The sequence below is a fragment of the Neomonachus schauinslandi genome, chromosome X (assembly GCF_002201575.2).
Source record: "Neomonachus schauinslandi chromosome X, ASM220157v2, whole genome shotgun sequence".
NCBI lineage: Eukaryota > Metazoa > Chordata > Mammalia > Carnivora > Phocidae > Neomonachus > Neomonachus schauinslandi.
Window position 1 is genome coordinate 118623585 of NC_058419.1, and position 18572 is coordinate 118642156.

Sequence of the window (18572 nt, forward strand, 5' to 3'; positions counted from 1 at the left end):
GTTATGGTAATTGATGCCATAATTGGCATGGAGGAGTGAACATTCATTCCCTGGGACAGGAGAGGGGCTCATCTGTCCTGAGTTTGTAGAAGGCCAGATGCTGGGAGCAATTCCAGCTCTCCCAACAAGGAACGAGCAGTGAGGAAAGCTATTGCGCAGCTAACTAAGCAAGTCTGCCATATTTCCCGGGGCAGTTTGACTACACTTCTGTCATAGTGTTAATGCTGCTAGGCCTTCTCTTATCAGTATTTGTGAGCTTATTTTATCCCTTTGGTAGGTTCTAGATTTCTTAAGGATGGGAACTTACTGTTTGAATCAGGGCATGGAATAGTGCCTTACCTTAAAGGGTGATAAATAAATATTTACTGAATTGATTAGAATTGGTTCATGCAAATTGATTAAAAGCTTACTTTTTTATGGGATCTAAGTCCTTTTAAATCAAGTTATTTGTTTAAATATCAAGACCCTCCCAGTAAAGTTATGTTTATTCATTCCAGAAAATGATTAAGGAGCCTTGATCATAAAGGTACTGGAATAAAGTTACTGTGGGTGCTGTCTAATGTAAACCCTAAAAAGATTGTTTACAATTCTGTGTGGGTGTAGGAGGAAAAAAGGATTCGAATATAAATATGAGTGGGAAAGAAAACTTGTATTGAGTCCATTTTATGCATCTGTTAACATTTTGAAGACTATACAGTACAGTTTATCATCTTAAAAATTATTAAGTGAAAGGAATGACTTGTGTACAAAATCACTGTGATTCTCTATTTGAAGCTCCATTTAATAAAAGTTTTCTTAGGAAAATTGATTACCCCAATAATGTAAAATTCAGTACATTATTATACATATCACATAATTTCGTTTAAAAATCCTTTTCAGTAGAATGAGATCAAAAGATTGGATTTTGGTTACTAATGTGGTGCGCGCTATAAAGCCTGTGTTCCAAGTCTTAATTTGTTTTGTAATATAAACATTTCTCAAGAGCTTTTTTTTTCTAATTTAAAGAATTCTTCACATAAACTTCCCTTCATTTCATTTAGGTTCAGTGACTGTACATGTTCATAATTTTTCACTTTATCTACTATTATAACTACTTTATAACCTTCTGGTTTTTTAAAATGTTTTGAGATCGTATACATTTTCTCTAAAAGGAAGAATTAGTCCTCATTTGCCTGCAGAATGGTCAGTTTTGTAGGTGTGAATGAGCAGTTCCTACCTTATCCAAGAAAAGCCACTTCGTGGCTCTGAAGTGACACGAAATTTTAAGCTTAAAGCAACACAAAGACGTGAATGATTTTTAAAACATTTTATTGTTTGCTAATGGTACTGATTTTTAGTTACAGAATTTACTAAGTGAAGGGATGGCAGGCAAAACGCATCGTGTTCTTGTGTCATTCTGAAAAGCACCTGAAGTATTTACTTCAGTTCTCTTCTCATTTCCTGATGTCTTAATCCTTAAAAATAGTAACAAAAGGAAGAATTAAAATAATTCACAGATATTCCTAGTGAGGATCATTTACAATCACGCATGTGGCTTCCATTTTGCCAGAATGATGTACCACCGTGTAAGATGAACTCTGTAATTTTCCAAGTTTCTTGGTTGTCTCCTTGTCATTGAGAGGAAGTATCCAGAATGGACGTCCCTGCCTTCAGGACACTTCCAACTTTTACATAATAATAAAATAACAATAGCTGCCCTTTCCTGAGGACTTCCTGCATGCCAGGCTCTGAGCTCATCACTTGATTTTATTTTCTGTAAAACAACTCTAAGAAGCTACCAGTATTGATGCTCTGATTTTACACAGGAGTTTTAAAGAGTTCAAACTACTACCTGCCCAAAGTCACCTTTCCAGAAATAGCTCTGGCAAGATGTGAACACATTATAAAGTTCATGGCCTTAATCATTAATGAAGTGATGAATAAATGCATGTTCTAGACAGAGGGAGCAGTACCTTAGACTAGAAGAATCAACAAGAGGAACCAAATTATTTGGGATCCAATTTCAAAAGTCCTGCCCCATATTCCCCACAGATATGCTCCTCATTGTGAAACCATATATGGCATACACTCTAATTTTTTGTTGGGAAACTATGGTATTTGTACTTGGACAGAGGCTGGAAATTATCGGAGGTAGTCGCTCTCTCATCTTTTAAAAAAGGGAAAACACCCATAAATTTGAAGTAACTTGTACAATACCGTTTTCTCTTTGGAGGCAAAGCCAGAACTGGAATGTGGGTATCCTAGCCCCCCATCCAGGTCATTTCCGCCTCACCTCTCACTGCTTCTCAGTAGAACATCATCAGTAGCATTTATAACTTGGAATTACATATGCAGTAGAATTACATAATCTCATATACACAGAATAAGGGTTTATGGATATGGATATGAGTCATTTATTTTATTGGCTACTTCCCACTCATTTGGAAGAACTTTCTGTAATGCAATTAATTTTGTGCTTAGTTGTGTGAAAACTTCTTGCTGAAATTTAATCTGTAGAACCAAGCACTGAAAAGGAATCTAATAAACTGTCTAGCTTCCTCCAACTTAGATTAAATCCACCCTAGACAGGTAATCTTCCTTTAAAGAGATTAAGGAGGTCTTCAAAGAGATTTCCCACCTACTTTTTGTAGCCTGTTCAAATATTTGCATCCCCCCCCAAAAAAAATTACCCTTTTATCTTCAGTGCAATTCTAGCCTATTCTTGCTAGTCAAACCCTTGAAATATAAGGAGAACTGATATTCCGTTATACTGCTGTCCTTAAAATTAACGGGTTTCAGTAATACATATTCTGGGAGAAATTCAAAATAATCGCAGAAGTTAAACCCACCATAAAAACTATGGTCTTAATTACTAAGCTTCACAGATAAACTTATTTATAAGAAAAAGTTACAACACATGCTTGGACTAATAGAGTCATTGACCTGTGTAGCTACTGAAACTCTAGACCCTGGATTGTTTGAGAACTTAGAACTCTGGGGGCCATTTTGCTTTACCATTTTCCCAGCTGGCAGAGTGGCTTCAAGGGATACTCACCACTTCCTCCCGCTTGGTCTTGTCTGTTGCTGGCCAAGCTTCCAGAGGCAGGTCAGGAAGCATGGGGGGCAGGGGCTGTATGGGGAACATCGGAGGCAGAGGTGGCTGTGGCGGCAGGGGCTGGATGGGGTGCACAGGTGGCTGGGGCTGGATGGGCTGGTGAGGCTGGGGCTGGACGGGCTGGGGCTGGAAGGGCTGCTGGGCAGGCAGAGGGAGGTTTGGCTGGTGGTGTTGGGTTGGAGTCATGGAGTGTTGGCCAGGAACTGGCATCATTGGTTGCTGGGGGACCACGGGCTGCTGAGCTGGCACCATGGGGATGTGGTGATGAGGCTGCAGGGCGTGATTCGGGGGATTCTGCTGGGACAGCACTGGAATGATTTGGTGGTGCAGCCATCCACCCATGGGTTCGTAACCATAGGAAGGGTACTGGTGAGAAACAAAGAGTTAGGTTTACCATTGGCTCCATTGACTTCCAGCTGGAGAAGTAGTCATGTTTTCTTTGTCATCGTTACTATGACTATTTATTCATTTTTTTTCCTGTGCAAGAATTTCTAACTGTGTACACAGATATGACCTTTTACAGACCAGATTTTCCATTAGTGTCTGTATGTGGCATAGATATGTTATTTCATTTAAAAGGGAATTGAAAGGCATGCTTAATATTTTAAGGGACTAAAGAAAAAAATATCTACATACCGGATGCCTTATCATGTTCTGGTACCACTTCACGGGGGTAAGCACCTTAAGAAAAAGAAACATTGGAATACATTTGCTTTAATTTCGTTGCATGAAATGCAGACTCATTGATGCAGTCCTGTCAATATTGATAGCCTGAAAGTATGAGTTCTATGGAAGGAAGCATAAAGTAAAACATTTGTCAGGTGCTTCCTGAGCATTAGGCGCTACATTACATCCATGACACACATTTTTCATGTGTTCTCACGTACTGTGAGGCAAGTATCCTCGCCCTCACTTTTACAGACTAGCTCATGGGGAGTTAAAAAGGTTCATGAGCTTGATCAAGTTCACAAAAGTAGTAATTCTGTTGAATTCCACAGCACCTGCTCTTTGCAAGAGCAAAACAAAACAAATTAATGTGATATAACATTAGTCATATCATTTTTGAGTTGACGTCACAATGGAAAAATAAAGAAGGCAGAAAATCTGTCCCTCAGCCTAGAAACACAGGTTTTCTGGTCAAATATGTCAGCCTTTTAAGGTTTCACAGAAAATCTTGCCTCAAATTGTTATTCACACTTTTCCTCAGCTTGTATGAGTAAACAGATTCACAGATTGTCATCTGAACCTTTGAAAGAAGGAAGAGTTTCATTCCTCCCTAAACAGTATATACTTGGTTAACCTCAGTTCTGGGGACACCTTCATGTTGTAGTACAGCATTTGATATGAATACAACAAACAATTACTAACCTTGCTCAAATTGTACTTGACAAAACGTCTTTTATATTGCTTAACTATTTTTGCTCAAGCCATATTTTGAAGTGTGGGTATTATAATTATTTCCCTTCTCCAGATGAGGAAACCAAAGTTTTAGAGAAAATGATTTGCCCAAGGTCGCGTGATTAGTATGGGGTTGAGGAGAGCCTCAAACCTGATTTCCAGAAATCTCATGCTTTCCATTGCTCTGCAGAATGTCTCACAAACCCCTTGGTCAGTGATCACTGATCTTTCATTAAAGACAAACAAAGGAGACACATAGAGTGTGAACATCTTAGAATCAGGAGTTTCTAGCTGGAAAGGATCTTAAATAATGTCTTACCCGACTCCCTCACCTTTCACAGGCTGGAATAGAACAAAGCTGTTCAGCCAGAGTTCACTTTCTGCCCTACCATGCAGCCCCACCCTGAATGGTAGTTCATGATGGATAGCTTTATAGCCATATAAGGAGGAGAAACTGAGTCAGAGAGGCCAAGTAGGAGTGTGCTGGGGCAGTGCAGCCTTGAGGCAACCCATCAGGGCTTAAACCAGGAAGCTGGTAATGGGAACTGAAAAAGCAGGACTGAGGAACATCTTGAATAAAGAATCAACACACTATGCTTTACAGAGCCCAGGGCATTGTTAACTCAAACAATGGTCAAAATTAGTAAAGAGAAAAATTACCTCATAGCTGAAGTTGATATAACCAGGGTGCCCAGGATGAGGTGGTAGCTTTTATAGAGGGGAAAGGAGAAGAAAAAGAAAGAGGGAGAGAAGGGGGAGGGGGGGAGAGGGAGAGAGAGGAAGAGATTAAGTCAATATGCAATTGTTCACATTAAGAGAGACTGAAGCTACTTTAAAAAAATCTATATGGTGCAGAATATATTTGAGGTCTACTTTTCGTTTGAACATGTACTCTGTGTAGGAGAGGAGCCCTCTCATTTTAAAGAGGTCCAGAGCAACTAAATGACTTTCCCAAGACCGGGAAGCAAAACCCAGCACACATTTATCCTCCAGAGATCTTCGGACACCCGCCCCCCCCATCCATGTCGTCAACTAATCCTACTCTCTCCCGTCCGCCATTTTACGTCTTAACGCAACGCACTCCATGTTGGAAGGGGAGATGGGTTTCTCTTACACAATTATGAAATACCAAAAGAAGAGAACTGTCTCACAAACCTTCCCTTATAGTTCAGGAGGTGGGTAAGTGCTTCAGTAATGGAAGAGAGTCCTCACAATTGGCATGCAAAGCACATCGACAACAGAAGCAACAACTACCTGTGAATTTTCTTGATGAGTGTGCGGAGACGGGTGCAGTAAAGTGGAAACGCTGTAAGTCCCATGGAAAGTGAAGGACTTGATTTATGAAATTTAGACTGATTCTTTTATGATTCTGTCAAAGTTTTTATGGCAGAAAAATTTAAAGTGACTGATGCCTGCATTATGCAATGCCGGTGGCCCTGGAGTGGGGGAGAGGGAGAGGAGAGAGGACTGTGCAGACTCTCCCTCAGACATCAAGCTAATTAAGGCTCTATTATTTTTAAATGCTCGTATTCTATAAGAGGGTTTATTTGCTCTCATCTGAATATGAATTCTTTTAGTCAGGTAACTGCCTTTCGCAAACCTTCTTGACATAAGCCCTCAGGGAGTAGGGTTATTCAATTGAGGAGTGGATAAAGGGCTCAATTTGTAATGCAGAGGCCCCTCGGGGGACTAGAAGTTGCCACAATGCAGGATTTCAGGAAGGCAGAGCACAGAATCTTGGTCTTGTGGGCGAGAGAGGAAGAGAGGAGGCAGATATACAAGCTTTGCTGGCTTCTGGTTCTATCAACTGCTCTCTATGCCACCGAAAAGCGGCTACGTCCTGCTTTGCCTGCGTGGGATCTAAGCTCTCTGACCTTATGTGACCTGTGTCTAAAGAGAATGGGTCAGACTTCCTGGTCCTTGGTACATTTAAATGTAGAAAATATCCACACGCATTGGGCATAGATAGGATTCTGGACAACCACACGGAAGCACCCATGTGCTTAGCAGGTGCACCCAAAGGGATGCGGCCTCTGACAACAGGAGATGGTTCAAGAAGGAAATTCCTAACATAGAAACCTTACCCTCTGAAGGATAACAGGCAGTAGAGTTTGTAGGGCAGGAAGAGAGTTGGACACTTGTGAGAAATTAGGTTTTCGAGAAAACTGGCATTTTTGTAGTATTTGCCTAAGGCTGGTTGAGCACTTTCTCTGGAGGCCTTTCGAGGGTCCCTCCCAAAAGTTTCCTCCATCTAGAGATGGGCGATGATATTTACGAGCTAATTGTTTCCACAGAATCTCCTTGTTACAATGCAGAGTCCTGGGCACTAGCCCCACTCCGGCTGTTCTGAATCCGAGTCTGGGGTGGAGGCATCTGAGGATATTTTTTTTTTATATAACAAGCTCTTCCAAGTGTTTCTTAAACACAGAGACATTTGAGGACATCTGATCTTGTACTGCCTTAAACCCTAAAGTTTATCAGCTGTGGGGCAGATTTTTATTTCCGAGCTTGTGAAATTGGATATTGACATTTGCAGGGGTGTTTTACTCACGGGCATAGCAAAGGCTGCTCCCAAGAGGCAGGCAAACAAAATCCAGGTCCCCATGTCTTGATGGCCCTGAAATAGAAGTTGACACTTTTTAAAAAAACCTTTTTGCAAATATGGACATAATTAATGCTCCATAAAATCCACCAATCCATATTAGTCCGTTGCCAGTAAAAAGGATGGGACCACTTTTGTGAGGTTACTTCATTCACATGTGATTTCCAGTTCTGAGCTCATTTCATTGCTTTTGGACTCCTGATGGTGATAAGGTAGGTTGCTTCTCATTTCGGCTGAGAGCAGAACAAAGTGTAGCGATGTGAATCTCTCATTACGCGATTTGGTGTGCTATTTTCCTATACCTGTGCAGCCTGGGGAGTCCTAGAAGCTAGATGTAGCTTATAATTAATGATCACAAGAACGGAGTTGGCTCTAAAAGCTGCGCAGGTCGTCAGGGTGCACAGTATTTGATACTTTTAGAACCAGGAGGGCACAAAAATTGTTGTTTTTTTTTTTTTTTTTTGTACAGTCCACCTGAGCATTGCTACTGTTAAAAACAAAGACGAATCATCTGAGAAAAGATATGAAAATAATCTACCAAAATAGAGTAAGGAAGGAGTGGAGGGAAGTTCCAGGTGTTTCAACTGGTAGGACTTCCAGCAGACATCTCTGAGCTCCAGATGTGGAGGAACAGGTGCGGTTGAATGGAAGGGAGAGGACAGTGCTAATACTTTGTGATTATTCCGTGAATTGTGAATGACTGCTCCTTGAAATTTTCCATATTTAGTCAATGACATCTTCCTTTTTGTTTGGCCCGGCACCGTAATTATACACTTTATGACCCTTGGGACATGAAGCAAAACAGGCCATCCTAAAATATGCACATTGCTTTGTGGTATGAATTGTTGACTATGAAAGCTGTCAGAAGGATCTTAAATTTTGCAGAGAAAGTGAGTACCGTGTGTAATAATGCTGGCTATAAAAAGTGCACCGATGTTTTCTGCCTCCTAAATCTGTTGAAGTTTGAATTAATGAGAAAACACCACATTTAGTTAATGGCTCTATTTGATGTAATTAAACAAAATGGCTTTTAAAGTAGTAGATGACAGCCTGTGGGAAAAAAATCGCTTTTATCTTAATTGATAAGTAATTAAAATACATATTTTGCTGTGAGATTTGGCCCTGAAAAGTGCTTTGGGATTCTGGAAGTAAAATTTTAAAAAATACAGACAAACACTTTGCTGCATTAGGAAGTAAAATAATTCATCTAAGTAATCAGAGTCTAATTTAATTATGGTCCAACTGAAGAAGTAACCGAATATGTGTGACAGCATAAAGTATTAGAAATGCGGAATACATTTGCATCTTTTGTACATGAAATGCAGAAAAAGAAATAAGCACAATAGAAAGGATACCAAATGAATAAAATCCACATACCTTTGAGTATGCGTATTCAGAGGAAGTTTCTGTCTGAAACTCAGGGATGCTTGATCCTTTAGATTTCTTCCAACTAAGAGCTCAATTTATATCATTCACGGCACCTAGAGCAACCAATCAGATGTCTGAAGGAAAATGTGTTGAGTATAACTAAAAACCCCTGTATCATGAAGTTTTAAAAACTGTGATCAAACAGAAGGCTGCAGGTTGTGATTAGTGCATATAGAGTCTTTCATTATGGGCAATAATAGGTTTAACAGGCAAAAAAATGTCATCAGACTGTTTTTAAGTCAGCAAATCAGTTGATTGCACATGCCGATACGTTCAAAGTTACTTTTAAGAAGTGGCTGTGTCATTGTCTGTTCCCTGGTTCTAGCAAACATAACATTGTTCTTTACCCAAAAAAGCTAGATTGTTGAATTTCTGTAGTGTAATCAACATGTCCCCTAGGGCTCCCCAGCTCTTTCAGATCAGGATAAGTTGATTCAAACCCCCCATTCTGGTAAACCCCCAAGGCTCTCCCCGGTATTTCTCTGAGGGATTATAAGTTTGGGATCACCACTGCTCTGTTTTCTACTTTCACTGAAAGTATTTTCTCTGTTCCCTGTGGCCGTTCCTTTATCACCATTCTGGTGTCCACGGAAAGAGGGGACAAAGTCTCTTCTCCTTGGCCCCATCCTACCACCCATCTGCCCTCCAAGCAACCACGAACTCAAGATGATCACAGTAGCAAAACTTGTGCTGATGATCTGAAGGACAAGGCAAGAAAGGATGTCACACACCAGACCGCACACTTAAACACTGTGTGGGGGACATTGCCCTGGCTCCCCCATTCCACAGAACAACTCAGCCTCTCTCAGTATGTTGGTCCTCCTTTGCCCACATTCTTCCAGCCCAATCCCACTTTCTCTTATGAACAAATCCAAATTTCTCTCTTTCTTTCTCAGAGCCTCTTGACTTCCCTGTTAGGTGCATTGTTCCCATGTTCTCAGCAGCCTGTCCTTTGCCTAAAGGACAGCAACCAAAGTTCTTCTCTCGCTAAGAGGACCTCTGATCTAGCTATTCAATTTGTATGTCTTTTCCTCTTCTACCTTAGTAAAGCACATAGATTTTTTCTGTTGTTCTAGCATCTGATCAGTTAAAAAGCAAATCTGTAACTGCTGATGAGAGGTAGCTGCTGAACTGTCTATCAATATTAGATCAGTAAAGGGAATACTGAATATATATACTCACACACTATTGGTGGTAGAGCCAGATCTCTTTTACTACTTAAGTAATATTTTTAAAAAATTTTTTTAAAAGATTTCATTTATTTATTTGAGAGAGAGAGAGAGAGCACAAGCAGGGAGGAGGGCAGAGGGAGAGGGAGAAGCAGGCTCCCCGCTGAGCAGAGAGCCCGACGTGGGGCTCCATCCCAGGAGCCTGGGATCATGACCTGAGCTGAAGGCAGATGCTTAACCGACTGAGCCACCCAGGCGCCTCTACTTAAGTAATATTTTTAGAGTTTGTACAGGTACATATATTTTTATATACACGTTCCGCATTGGCTGAATTAAATTGCCATGAAAGGCAATGTAGTACTATTAAGAACTGGAGCTTAGACTTACATGGGTCTTGACCCCAAGGGACCATTGACAAGATCCTTAGCCTCTCTGAGCCTCAGTTTCCTCATCAGTAAAATGGGGATAATTATAGAATCTACCTAAAAGGATTAGTGTGAAAACTAGATGAGAGGCATCTCTAGGGGAAATGAAAAGTTATCCTTCTCCCAACCCCATCACTTGGCACGCAGTAAATGTTTAAAAAATGCTAATAAATAAGATTATAAGTTGATCTTTGCAGATGAATTAGTAGGGAACAAATAACCATGGTGAAGACAGGTAGATCTTTCAGTCAGAGTGAGAGAGAGAGAGAGAGAGAGAAATCGCAAAGAGGAAAGTGGAAGATTAGAACAGGCAAAAGGTATGAGTGAAAGTCATTGTAGAATATTGTTCTAAAAGCCAGTTGTGTGGGTTTGCATTTATTTATGAATATGTTTATTGGTGAGTTGTAGATCAGAGGCAAGAAGGATTCCTTCCCTTTGAAGGAAGTTGTGAAATGGATTTTAAGAGAATTGTCATCAGCTTACTTAGAGGAGGAGGAGGTGGGGAGTGTGTGGCAGAGTGGTGCAGGAAAGGAGGAGGGAGAGGAAGGGCAATGTAGATCACATCATATTCTTTTTCAATCTTTTTCTTTTTTGTTTATTTATTTATTTATTTATTTAACATATAATGTATTATTTGTTTCAGGGGTACAGGTCTGTGATTCATCAATCTTATACAATTCACAGTGCTCACCATAGCACATACCCTCCCCAATGTCCATCACCCAGCCACCCCATCCCTCCCACCCCCCTCAATCTCCTTTTCTATTTTATTTAATTATGTATAATGGTGTCTGAAAAGATTCAGGACATATTTTTCCTGCAAAGCTGTGGTTCATCTCTACTAATGAAGTCATTGGTGAACTACTAGTGGTCTTATACTGTTACAAAATTTATCTCATTATTTTGTGTCCTGTTTCAAGAATGAGAGACTCATGTATTTGTCCACAAGGATCAACAGAAAGATCCCTTATTGTGGCATTAATTTCTCCGGTCCACTGGCTAGTGAGTTATTGCCAATTCACCATGGACAGTTGTTGAGGCTTTGATGGCAAATACAATAGAAACGATGTGGTTCTTTCTGTTTATTTTCTCCCACTGCATATTCTGAGTCATAGGGTATTAAAATATGGATCTCTCTGCTGAAATTTCTTCCACTAATTTAAGTCCCACATATGCAGTTTAAAAGTTAATGTTTGGGGCGCCTGGGTGGCTCAGTCGTTAAGCCTGATCAGTTGGCTGCACATGCCTGAGCCTTCGGCTCAGGTCATGATCCCAGGGTCCTGGGATCAAGCCCCGCATCGGGCTCCCTGTTCAGGGGCAAGTCTGCTTCTTCCTCTCCCATTCCCCCTGCTTGTGTTCCCTCTCTCACTGTCTCTCTCTGTGTCAAATAAATAAATAAAATCTTAAAAAAAAAAAAAAGTTAATGTTTGGGGGTGCGCCTGGGTGGCTCAGATGGTTAAGCGTCTGCCTTCAGCTCAGGTCATGATCCCAGGGTCCTGGGATTGAGTCCCACATCGGGCTCCCTGCTCAGCGGGGAGCCTGCTTCTCCCTCTGCCACTCTCTCTCTCTCTCTGTGTCTCTTATGAATAAATAAATAAAATCTTTAAAAAAAAGTTAATGTTTGGGGGAAAAAACAAAATTTCAATTGAAAATCTTTTGCTATAGGCAATTATTTCATTTATGAATACGTTGAGTTTATAAAAGAAAACAGAATTTACTAGATCGACTGCTTATTTTGTTCTGTAGAGGCTGTAACTTTCCAAAGTATTTGTGTTCTTGTTTTTCTTGCTCTTTGATGTCAGATATTGTCTTCTCTTTTTTAAAAGAATCGCTATTTAAAAAAATGGATCATAAGCATAAAATATTTTTCTCTCTGGCATTATCCCTGGAACAACTGTGACAAGATGACCCGAGGTGTCTTCATTCACTTAGTCATTCATTCCAAATACATATGTTGAATACCTAAGAACCTGAGACCATTCTTATTACTATAGCAGACAAATACATGCATAAATTGATTATCATTTCTAAAAGCTTTTCTCCAAAATGATGAGTGAATAAACACCCTTGTGGATTACAGGTTCCCATTCTTGCTTAGTGAGAAGAAAGAGCGTCCAAGAAAGGGTTATAAAAAAAAATCACACTTGGGACACCTTCTGGCCCAGAAACATCTGCTCTAAAGTCCTTCCTGAGGCCTGTAGGATCGAGCAGGGCTGCAAAACATGCAACTCGTGTGGAAGGACCTCAGGCTGGGAAGCCTTCTACTGTTTTGGCACAAATCAAAACCCAGATGGTTCCTGCTGGTGGTCAGAGTTGAGGGAAACCGCGGGTTAATCCCGGGCAGCAAGAATCTGACCCACCGCCATTTTATCTCCTCACGTGGCCCTAATTGGATACGTTTAATGAAGGGAGGCCATGGTAGTCAAGAGTCGAAGCAGTCTGGAGTTCTGAGAGGAAGCATGTCTTAAATGTCTTCACCGTCCGCAACGCCTGGCTTCAAATAGTAGGCACTCAACAACAACAACAGATTTTATGGTTATTCTTTTCCTTGACTCGCAGCTCATCACATTTTGCTGTGTCCATGTTGCTGATGCTAACAGCTTCTCCCCTGCTAATTTGCTGCTTCTAATTTACAGTGTGCTGGGAAAATCTGACGGCCAAGCTTGTTAGAATTATGTGTGGACTGCAAGTAAAGAGATGCCCTAAATGGTGTTGGCTCGGGAGGCTCACTTGTGCGAAAAGCTCAAATGTTTCAGTCTTGTGGCCTTGCTTTTTGACTGCTGGGAGGAGGTTTTCTTTTGTTTTGGGGGTTTTCCCTCTTCGCTTAACTTCCTGGTTTTGAGCAGTGATTGAGGCACCTGTAGGGGATCTTCAGATAAGTCAGGTGTTAGGAGTTCCAGAAGCCTTTCCTGTCATCTGGGGAGCTCAACTCTCAAATCTTCTTGTAAAGCAGGTTCAAGATTGCCCAATAATCTGGAATAATTTCAAGAGTGAGTATTCTCAAGTAACTGGAGCCAAAGTCAGTTTTTGAATGTTTCTTCTGGGGACATTTATTTATAAGAAAATATTATTCTCTAGGCTGCTGTTTTTGTTTTGTTTTGTTTTTTGCTGGAGTGGAGTTGTACCCTCTTCAGAGCTCAGGTACACCACCACTAAGTGATTCCAGTAAACACAGTGACTTCCCTTTGCAACCCGTGGAAGTCAGATATTGTGTCTTATACTTTCTTGGGAACTCTTTGTTATCTAGAAAAATCTCTTTTACAAGCTAGTTGCTAGATGAATGGTTGGTTAATTGAAGAAAATGTAGAGGAGTTATCCGTGACATTGTGAAAATACATAAAAAAGTCCTTGATCTATGTGGATTCTCCATAGACAAAGAAATCTTGATACCTTGATTCAGTGATTTTGATGGGCCTTTTAGACAGCTAAGATGGATGACTCAGCATCACTGTCAACCCTTCCTATGGATTTTCAGGCAAATGGCTTCTAATAAGAACCTTCAGAGGGAGATACTGTAAAAGGTTTCCAATCCATTATCCTAACATCTTTATTATATTTGGCTCTGATCTGTTAGTTCAAACTATAATTTACTATAAGCAAATATACTATGGTAGATCCACTTGCTCTTTTCTTATTTGTGACTGAGCTTGTTTGCTTAAGATAACAAAGCTTTATTATTTTTTTTAAAGATTTTTTTTTATCTATTCATTTGACAGAGAGAGACACAGCCAGAGAGGGAACGCAAGCAGGGGGAGTGGGAGAGGGAGAAGCAGGCTTCCCTCAGAGCAGGGAGCCCGATGTGGGGCCCCACCCCAGGCCCTGGGATTATCACCCGAGCTGAAGGCAGACGTTTAACGACTGAGCCACCCAGGCGCCCAATAAAGCTTTATTATTATTATTATTATTATTATTTTCTTAGGCTTCTAGAATCACTTCAGCCCAAGGAGTAATTTGAAAAGAATAACAACAAAAAACCCTCTCTCACTCACATTCACATACTTCACTGATTGCAAACCATCAGTACCTATTCCAGAATACCCTGGAATTAACCATGTTTTATGGCTTGTTGTTTGAAGCTATGAAAAAAAGGAGGGGTCATCTACTGGCTAACAGCATTTAATAAGTGAGTAGACTTGGGACAGGGAGCATAAGAAAAGCAGTAACAGAAGTGAGGAAACAGAAAGGAAAAAGGCACAAGTAAGAAGAGGGAAATGCATTGTAGTGGTAATTCAAAGTGGTGATCAGAGATGTGACAGGCTTATTAGCAAGCCGCCAGTGTCCTGAAAAGAAAAGATGAAACTAATTAATGAAGCAGTAGGAAATAAAACAGCTATGCAGGAAAGGGAGCGGGCCCTTGGTCACAAGCTCTGAACGTATTCCTCAAAGGCCGAAACTGTGATGTGACTTCAGCAGCCATTAGGGAGCACTTAGTATATGCCTAACACAGTCGTCAGCCTTGGAGTATAAATGTGAAGAGGACAGGGGTCCAGTTCTCAAACTACTTACAGCCTCTGGAAGAATTCTCCACTCTGAGTTGGAGGAAAGAATGCTGGGTGTGGCTACTGGAAAAATCATCCTTCTCACCTTTAGGAAGCTAACACACTCTGTGTCTCTGTGTTTGTGGATGAGAAAGGGGTGAGGAGAGAGAAGAGGGAGAGTCGTGACACCAAAAGGCACCAAGGGCTATGGTGACGGCGGGCAATCTAGAGTATTCCAGTTGTCCTTTGGCTGGGTTGGGAAAGGGCATGTTAATTGTAATAGGACCACTTCTGTCTTTCAGCCTGAAGTCCTATACTTTCTGCTTCTTCATGATTGTGCATTAACTGATGCACACACACGGAGTCATCGGGGGAAGAGTTAATTGTAGTCAGCGCCTGCTGTTTCCACTATGAACTAACACTGAAAACAAAATGTCTACCAGTAGGGGGCTGGTTCAAATCAACTATGGCACATGTAATATTCAAAGCGACGGTGTTAATCTGTAGTGGTTGACATAGAAAAATGTTTGTGACACATAGGTGAAAAAAAATAGATGCTTAAAGTTCTCTTTCTCTAAAATGATTCTTCCTCCTCCTCTTCCTTCTTCTCCCTCCCTCCCTCTCTCCCTTTTTCTCCATTTGAGGAGAGAGTCACCAAAATATTAACAGTCATTATCTAAGAGACTCATTTCTGAAAGCCTCTGGGAAGCCAAGATTTTATTTTATTTATTCTAAATAATCCATGAATGGAACAAATGCAGGGGAGATACAAGAAGTTTGGGGCATAATTTCTCAATCATGTTCAGGAAGAGTGATGAGTAAGTGACAGCGCTATCTCTCCCATAGGCCCTGGGTTTATATAATATTCATTCTCAGAGGGGGAAAAAGCTGAACAGAAAATCAAAGACAAAAAAAGAGATAGTTTTAAAGCGATAGGGTCCCTTTTAGATCAGTAGTAGAAAATATCCTAATAATATAAGCATTCACAGAAAAAGTTCATAGAGCTTGTAATTTGAAAGATCTGTAAGCATTTGCTAAATATCTGGTGGAGCAATTTTCAATAAGGGAAATTATATGCAGATGGATAGTGTGTTGTTTGGGTTATAATTAACTGGTTACTGTCGGGAGTGAAAATGTTACATCTGTGTTAACAGAGATACCACAGTAATGTAAAAAACAAGCATTTCTACTTCTGCTTATTGGGCAAAGTACACCAAAGTAAGTTGCACTTACCTACTGGGGTTCAGCATACACATGCACAGACTGGTATTTTCTGAACAAAAGCAACGTGCAATGGTGGCGAGAACTTGTCTTTGGCAGGACAGCCTAGGTCAGAACTGTGGTGGAGCCACTGACCCACTATGCCTGACCTTCGCCAATGTTCTTGACTCTTTTGTATACTTACCTTACTGCCTGGAAAGTGGGAAGACACCAGTGAGGAAAAGCAAGTGATGTCCTTCAATACACATTTGACTCTTTGTAATCATGATTTCCAGTATTAAGAGTGACAATTTTAGTCATTGCTCAAGGGGCAGAGGGAGCAAATTGAAAGAAACAAAGGAAATAGTTTACCACCTAAAAGGTTGGAAATGGTCGTTCTCACATATTTGTTCTGCAGAGTTTCTTCTATTGTTCTTGGACAGAACATTCTTATATTGTTACAATTTGGTGGCATACTTTTCATCTTCATCTCTTAAGGAACTGCCCACAGGGATACAAATATAAAATGTCAGAATACAGTTTTCCTATGATCTGCTCATTCTACAGGGGACAAGAAATATGCGGTGAGACCTAAGTTATCAGCGATGTGTTGTCACTCCTGGTATCCATTCCAGTTATTGTTTTAGCTAATGGCCCTTCTAACGTGCACAGAGCCCTGAGCAGCTTTCCAGCTAGTAGCCTCTTCTTCACATCTCTAACTTATGTAAGATCCGGTGATAGTGGTTGAGAGTTATTCCCAAACCTCTGTTACAGAATCACATCACGAGTGGTATGTCTGCTGGGAGTACTAACTAGATTTGAAGCTGGTATAATCCTGAGGAATGAAATGAATCAGGAAGAAGACCAGCAATTAATTTAATTTTATGCACATACATTTTATTATAGGGAATTTTTTTTTTTTTTTTTTAAAGATTTTATTTATTTATTTGACAGACAGAGACACAGCAAGAGAGGGAACACAAGCAGGGGGAGTGGGAGAGGGAGAAGCAGGCTTCCCGCAGAGCAGGGAGCCCGATGCGGGGCTTGATCCCAGGACCCTGGGATCATGACCTGAGCCGAAGGCAGACGCTTAACGGCTGAGCCACCCAGGCGCCCCTATTATAGGGAATTTTTACTTGAAATGAAATTAGACAGATGTTAATAGTCCGTCACAGAAATCTGTGGAGTGCCAGGTTGTTCTAATTGTAGGCAACATTTTCCCCAGTATAATGCTAACATAGCTTTACAATAATAATAAGAAAATCTCCATTTTGGGGTCTTACCTAGTGCATCATCTTTATCATCATCATGCTCTTAGGAGAATCATAGTCGTGTGCTAAGTTTTTTCTCAATAGCATTTCATGCGTCTCCAGAATTTTTAAATCATTAGTATAAAATATTTATCGAGTATCTGTAATATCCAAGGCATAGGACACATATAAATATATGGCATGATATCCATATGATGAAATAGTATTCAGTCATACAGAGGAATGAAGCGCTGATAGACGCACAACGTGGATAAATCTTGAAAACATGCTGAGTGAAAGAAGCCAAACACAGAGGACCATATATTATAGGATTCCATTTTTAGGAAATGCCCAGACTAGGCAAATCCGTAGAGACAGAAAGCAGATTCATGATCACCAGGGGCTGGGGGAGAGGGGAATGGGGAGTGACTGCTAACGGTTTTGGGTTTGGGGGCGGGGAGTGATAGAAGTGTTCTGGAATTAGTGGTGGTAGTTGCATAACCTTGTGACTGTACCAAAAGCCACTCTGTTGTACACTTTAAAGTGGTGAATTTTATGGTGTGTGAATTATATCTCGATCTAAAAAAAGACCTATCAAAAATATATACATGTCGGTCTCTACCCTCAGAAAATTCAGTCTTTGTTCATTATACAAGATAAAGAGGGGCGCCTGAGCAGCTCAGTCAGTTAAGCATCTGACTCTTGATCTCAGCTCAGGTCTTGATCTCAGGGTCGTGAGTTTGGGCACCGCGTTGGGCTCCGTGCTGGGCGTGGAGCCTGCTCAAAAAAAAAATTAAAATAAAGGAACATGAAATGCCAAACACAGTGCAACAGTGAGGAATAATAGTACAAGAGTTGCCACATGATGATGCGCTTGTTGATGATAATGACTGTGATGGTGAAGCTATCATTTATTAAGTGCCAAGCAGTATTCTGGCGTTGTACGTTTAAAAAATTGTTGATTGTGTTCCCCATGCTAGCCGTGTTCTAAATTCATCTACTCCATCAGGGGCTAAAAGACAGAGATCCCTGCTCACAATGCTGCGGAGAGCAACGATGAACAATAGATATAATAAATAATGGTACGTTAGAAGGTGGGAAGGGCTAAGGAAAAGGAAAAAGTCGAGCTGGCTCAGGGGGATTTAAAGTGCTGAGTGGCAGGTTTCAATAGGGCAGTTATTTGTCAACAAACCCGTGGAGGAGATGAAGCATCACCTGGGCATCCCTAGGGTAGGTAAGGGCCGGCATGAAGGCGTCAATCTGGAGGTGCGCTTGGTACGTGGGAGAACTGGCCGGAAGCTGGTGCTGCTGGCATGGTATGAGGTCGAGGGCATAGTATGACATGAGGTCCAAGAGGTGACATCTTGTCGTGCTTCCATGCTCTCAGCAATTAAATGTAGAATTTCTTACCTACAATAACTGCTGTCGATCATCATGAATCAGAGGCTCTGGGGAAAGGTGGAACAATGTCTGGGCTTTGGGATGCAAAGAATTTGGATAGACATAGAGGCAGTTCCATCATAGGGCT

General features: G+C 40.9%; 2 protein-coding genes across 3 annotated transcripts in view; one reads left to right on the forward strand and one right to left on the reverse strand.

Moving 5' to 3' along the window:
• ARHGAP6 (Rho GTPase activating protein 6) overlaps nt 1-18572 on the forward strand; it is a 472720-nt gene that overhangs the window by 347701 nt on the left and 106447 nt on the right. The window contains exon 7 of one of the 2 annotated variants that reach the window (XM_044911567.1): nt 2114-2130. The exons of the other annotated variant lie outside the window; for it this stretch is intronic. Coding sequence (XP_044767502.1) covers nt 2114-2130 — 17 coding nt within the window. The remainder of the gene's footprint in view (nt 1-2113; nt 2131-18572) is intronic. 2 annotated transcript variants of the gene reach the window in all.
• AMELX (amelogenin X-linked) lies at nt 1292-8525 on the reverse strand. The gene is made up of 6 exons (XM_021684066.1): nt 8472-8525; nt 7044-7109; nt 5153-5200; nt 3731-3775; nt 3035-3460; nt 1292-1454 (listed from the first exon to the last, which is right to left on the reverse strand). The coding sequence occupies exons 2-6, from the start codon at nt 7095-7097 to the stop codon at nt 1449-1451; spliced, it is 579 nt and encodes a 192-aa protein (XP_021539741.1). The 5' UTR covers nt 7098-7109; nt 8472-8525; the 3' UTR covers nt 1292-1448.

Excerpts from the sequence above, each read along its gene's own strand:
- AMELX (XM_021684066.1), bottom strand. The coding sequence starts at position 7,097 with ATGGGGACCTGGATTTTGTTTGCCTGCCTCTTGGGAGCAGCCTTTGCT. Across the intron at positions 3,776-5,152 it reads ATATCAACTTCAGCTATGAG|GTGCTTACCCCCGTGAAGTG; the intron begins GTAATTTTTCTC and ends CTTTTTCTTAAG. Across the intron at positions 3,461-3,730 it reads AGAACATGATAAGGCATCCG|TACCCTTCCTATGGTTACGA; the intron begins GTATGTAGATAT and ends GTTTCTCACCAG.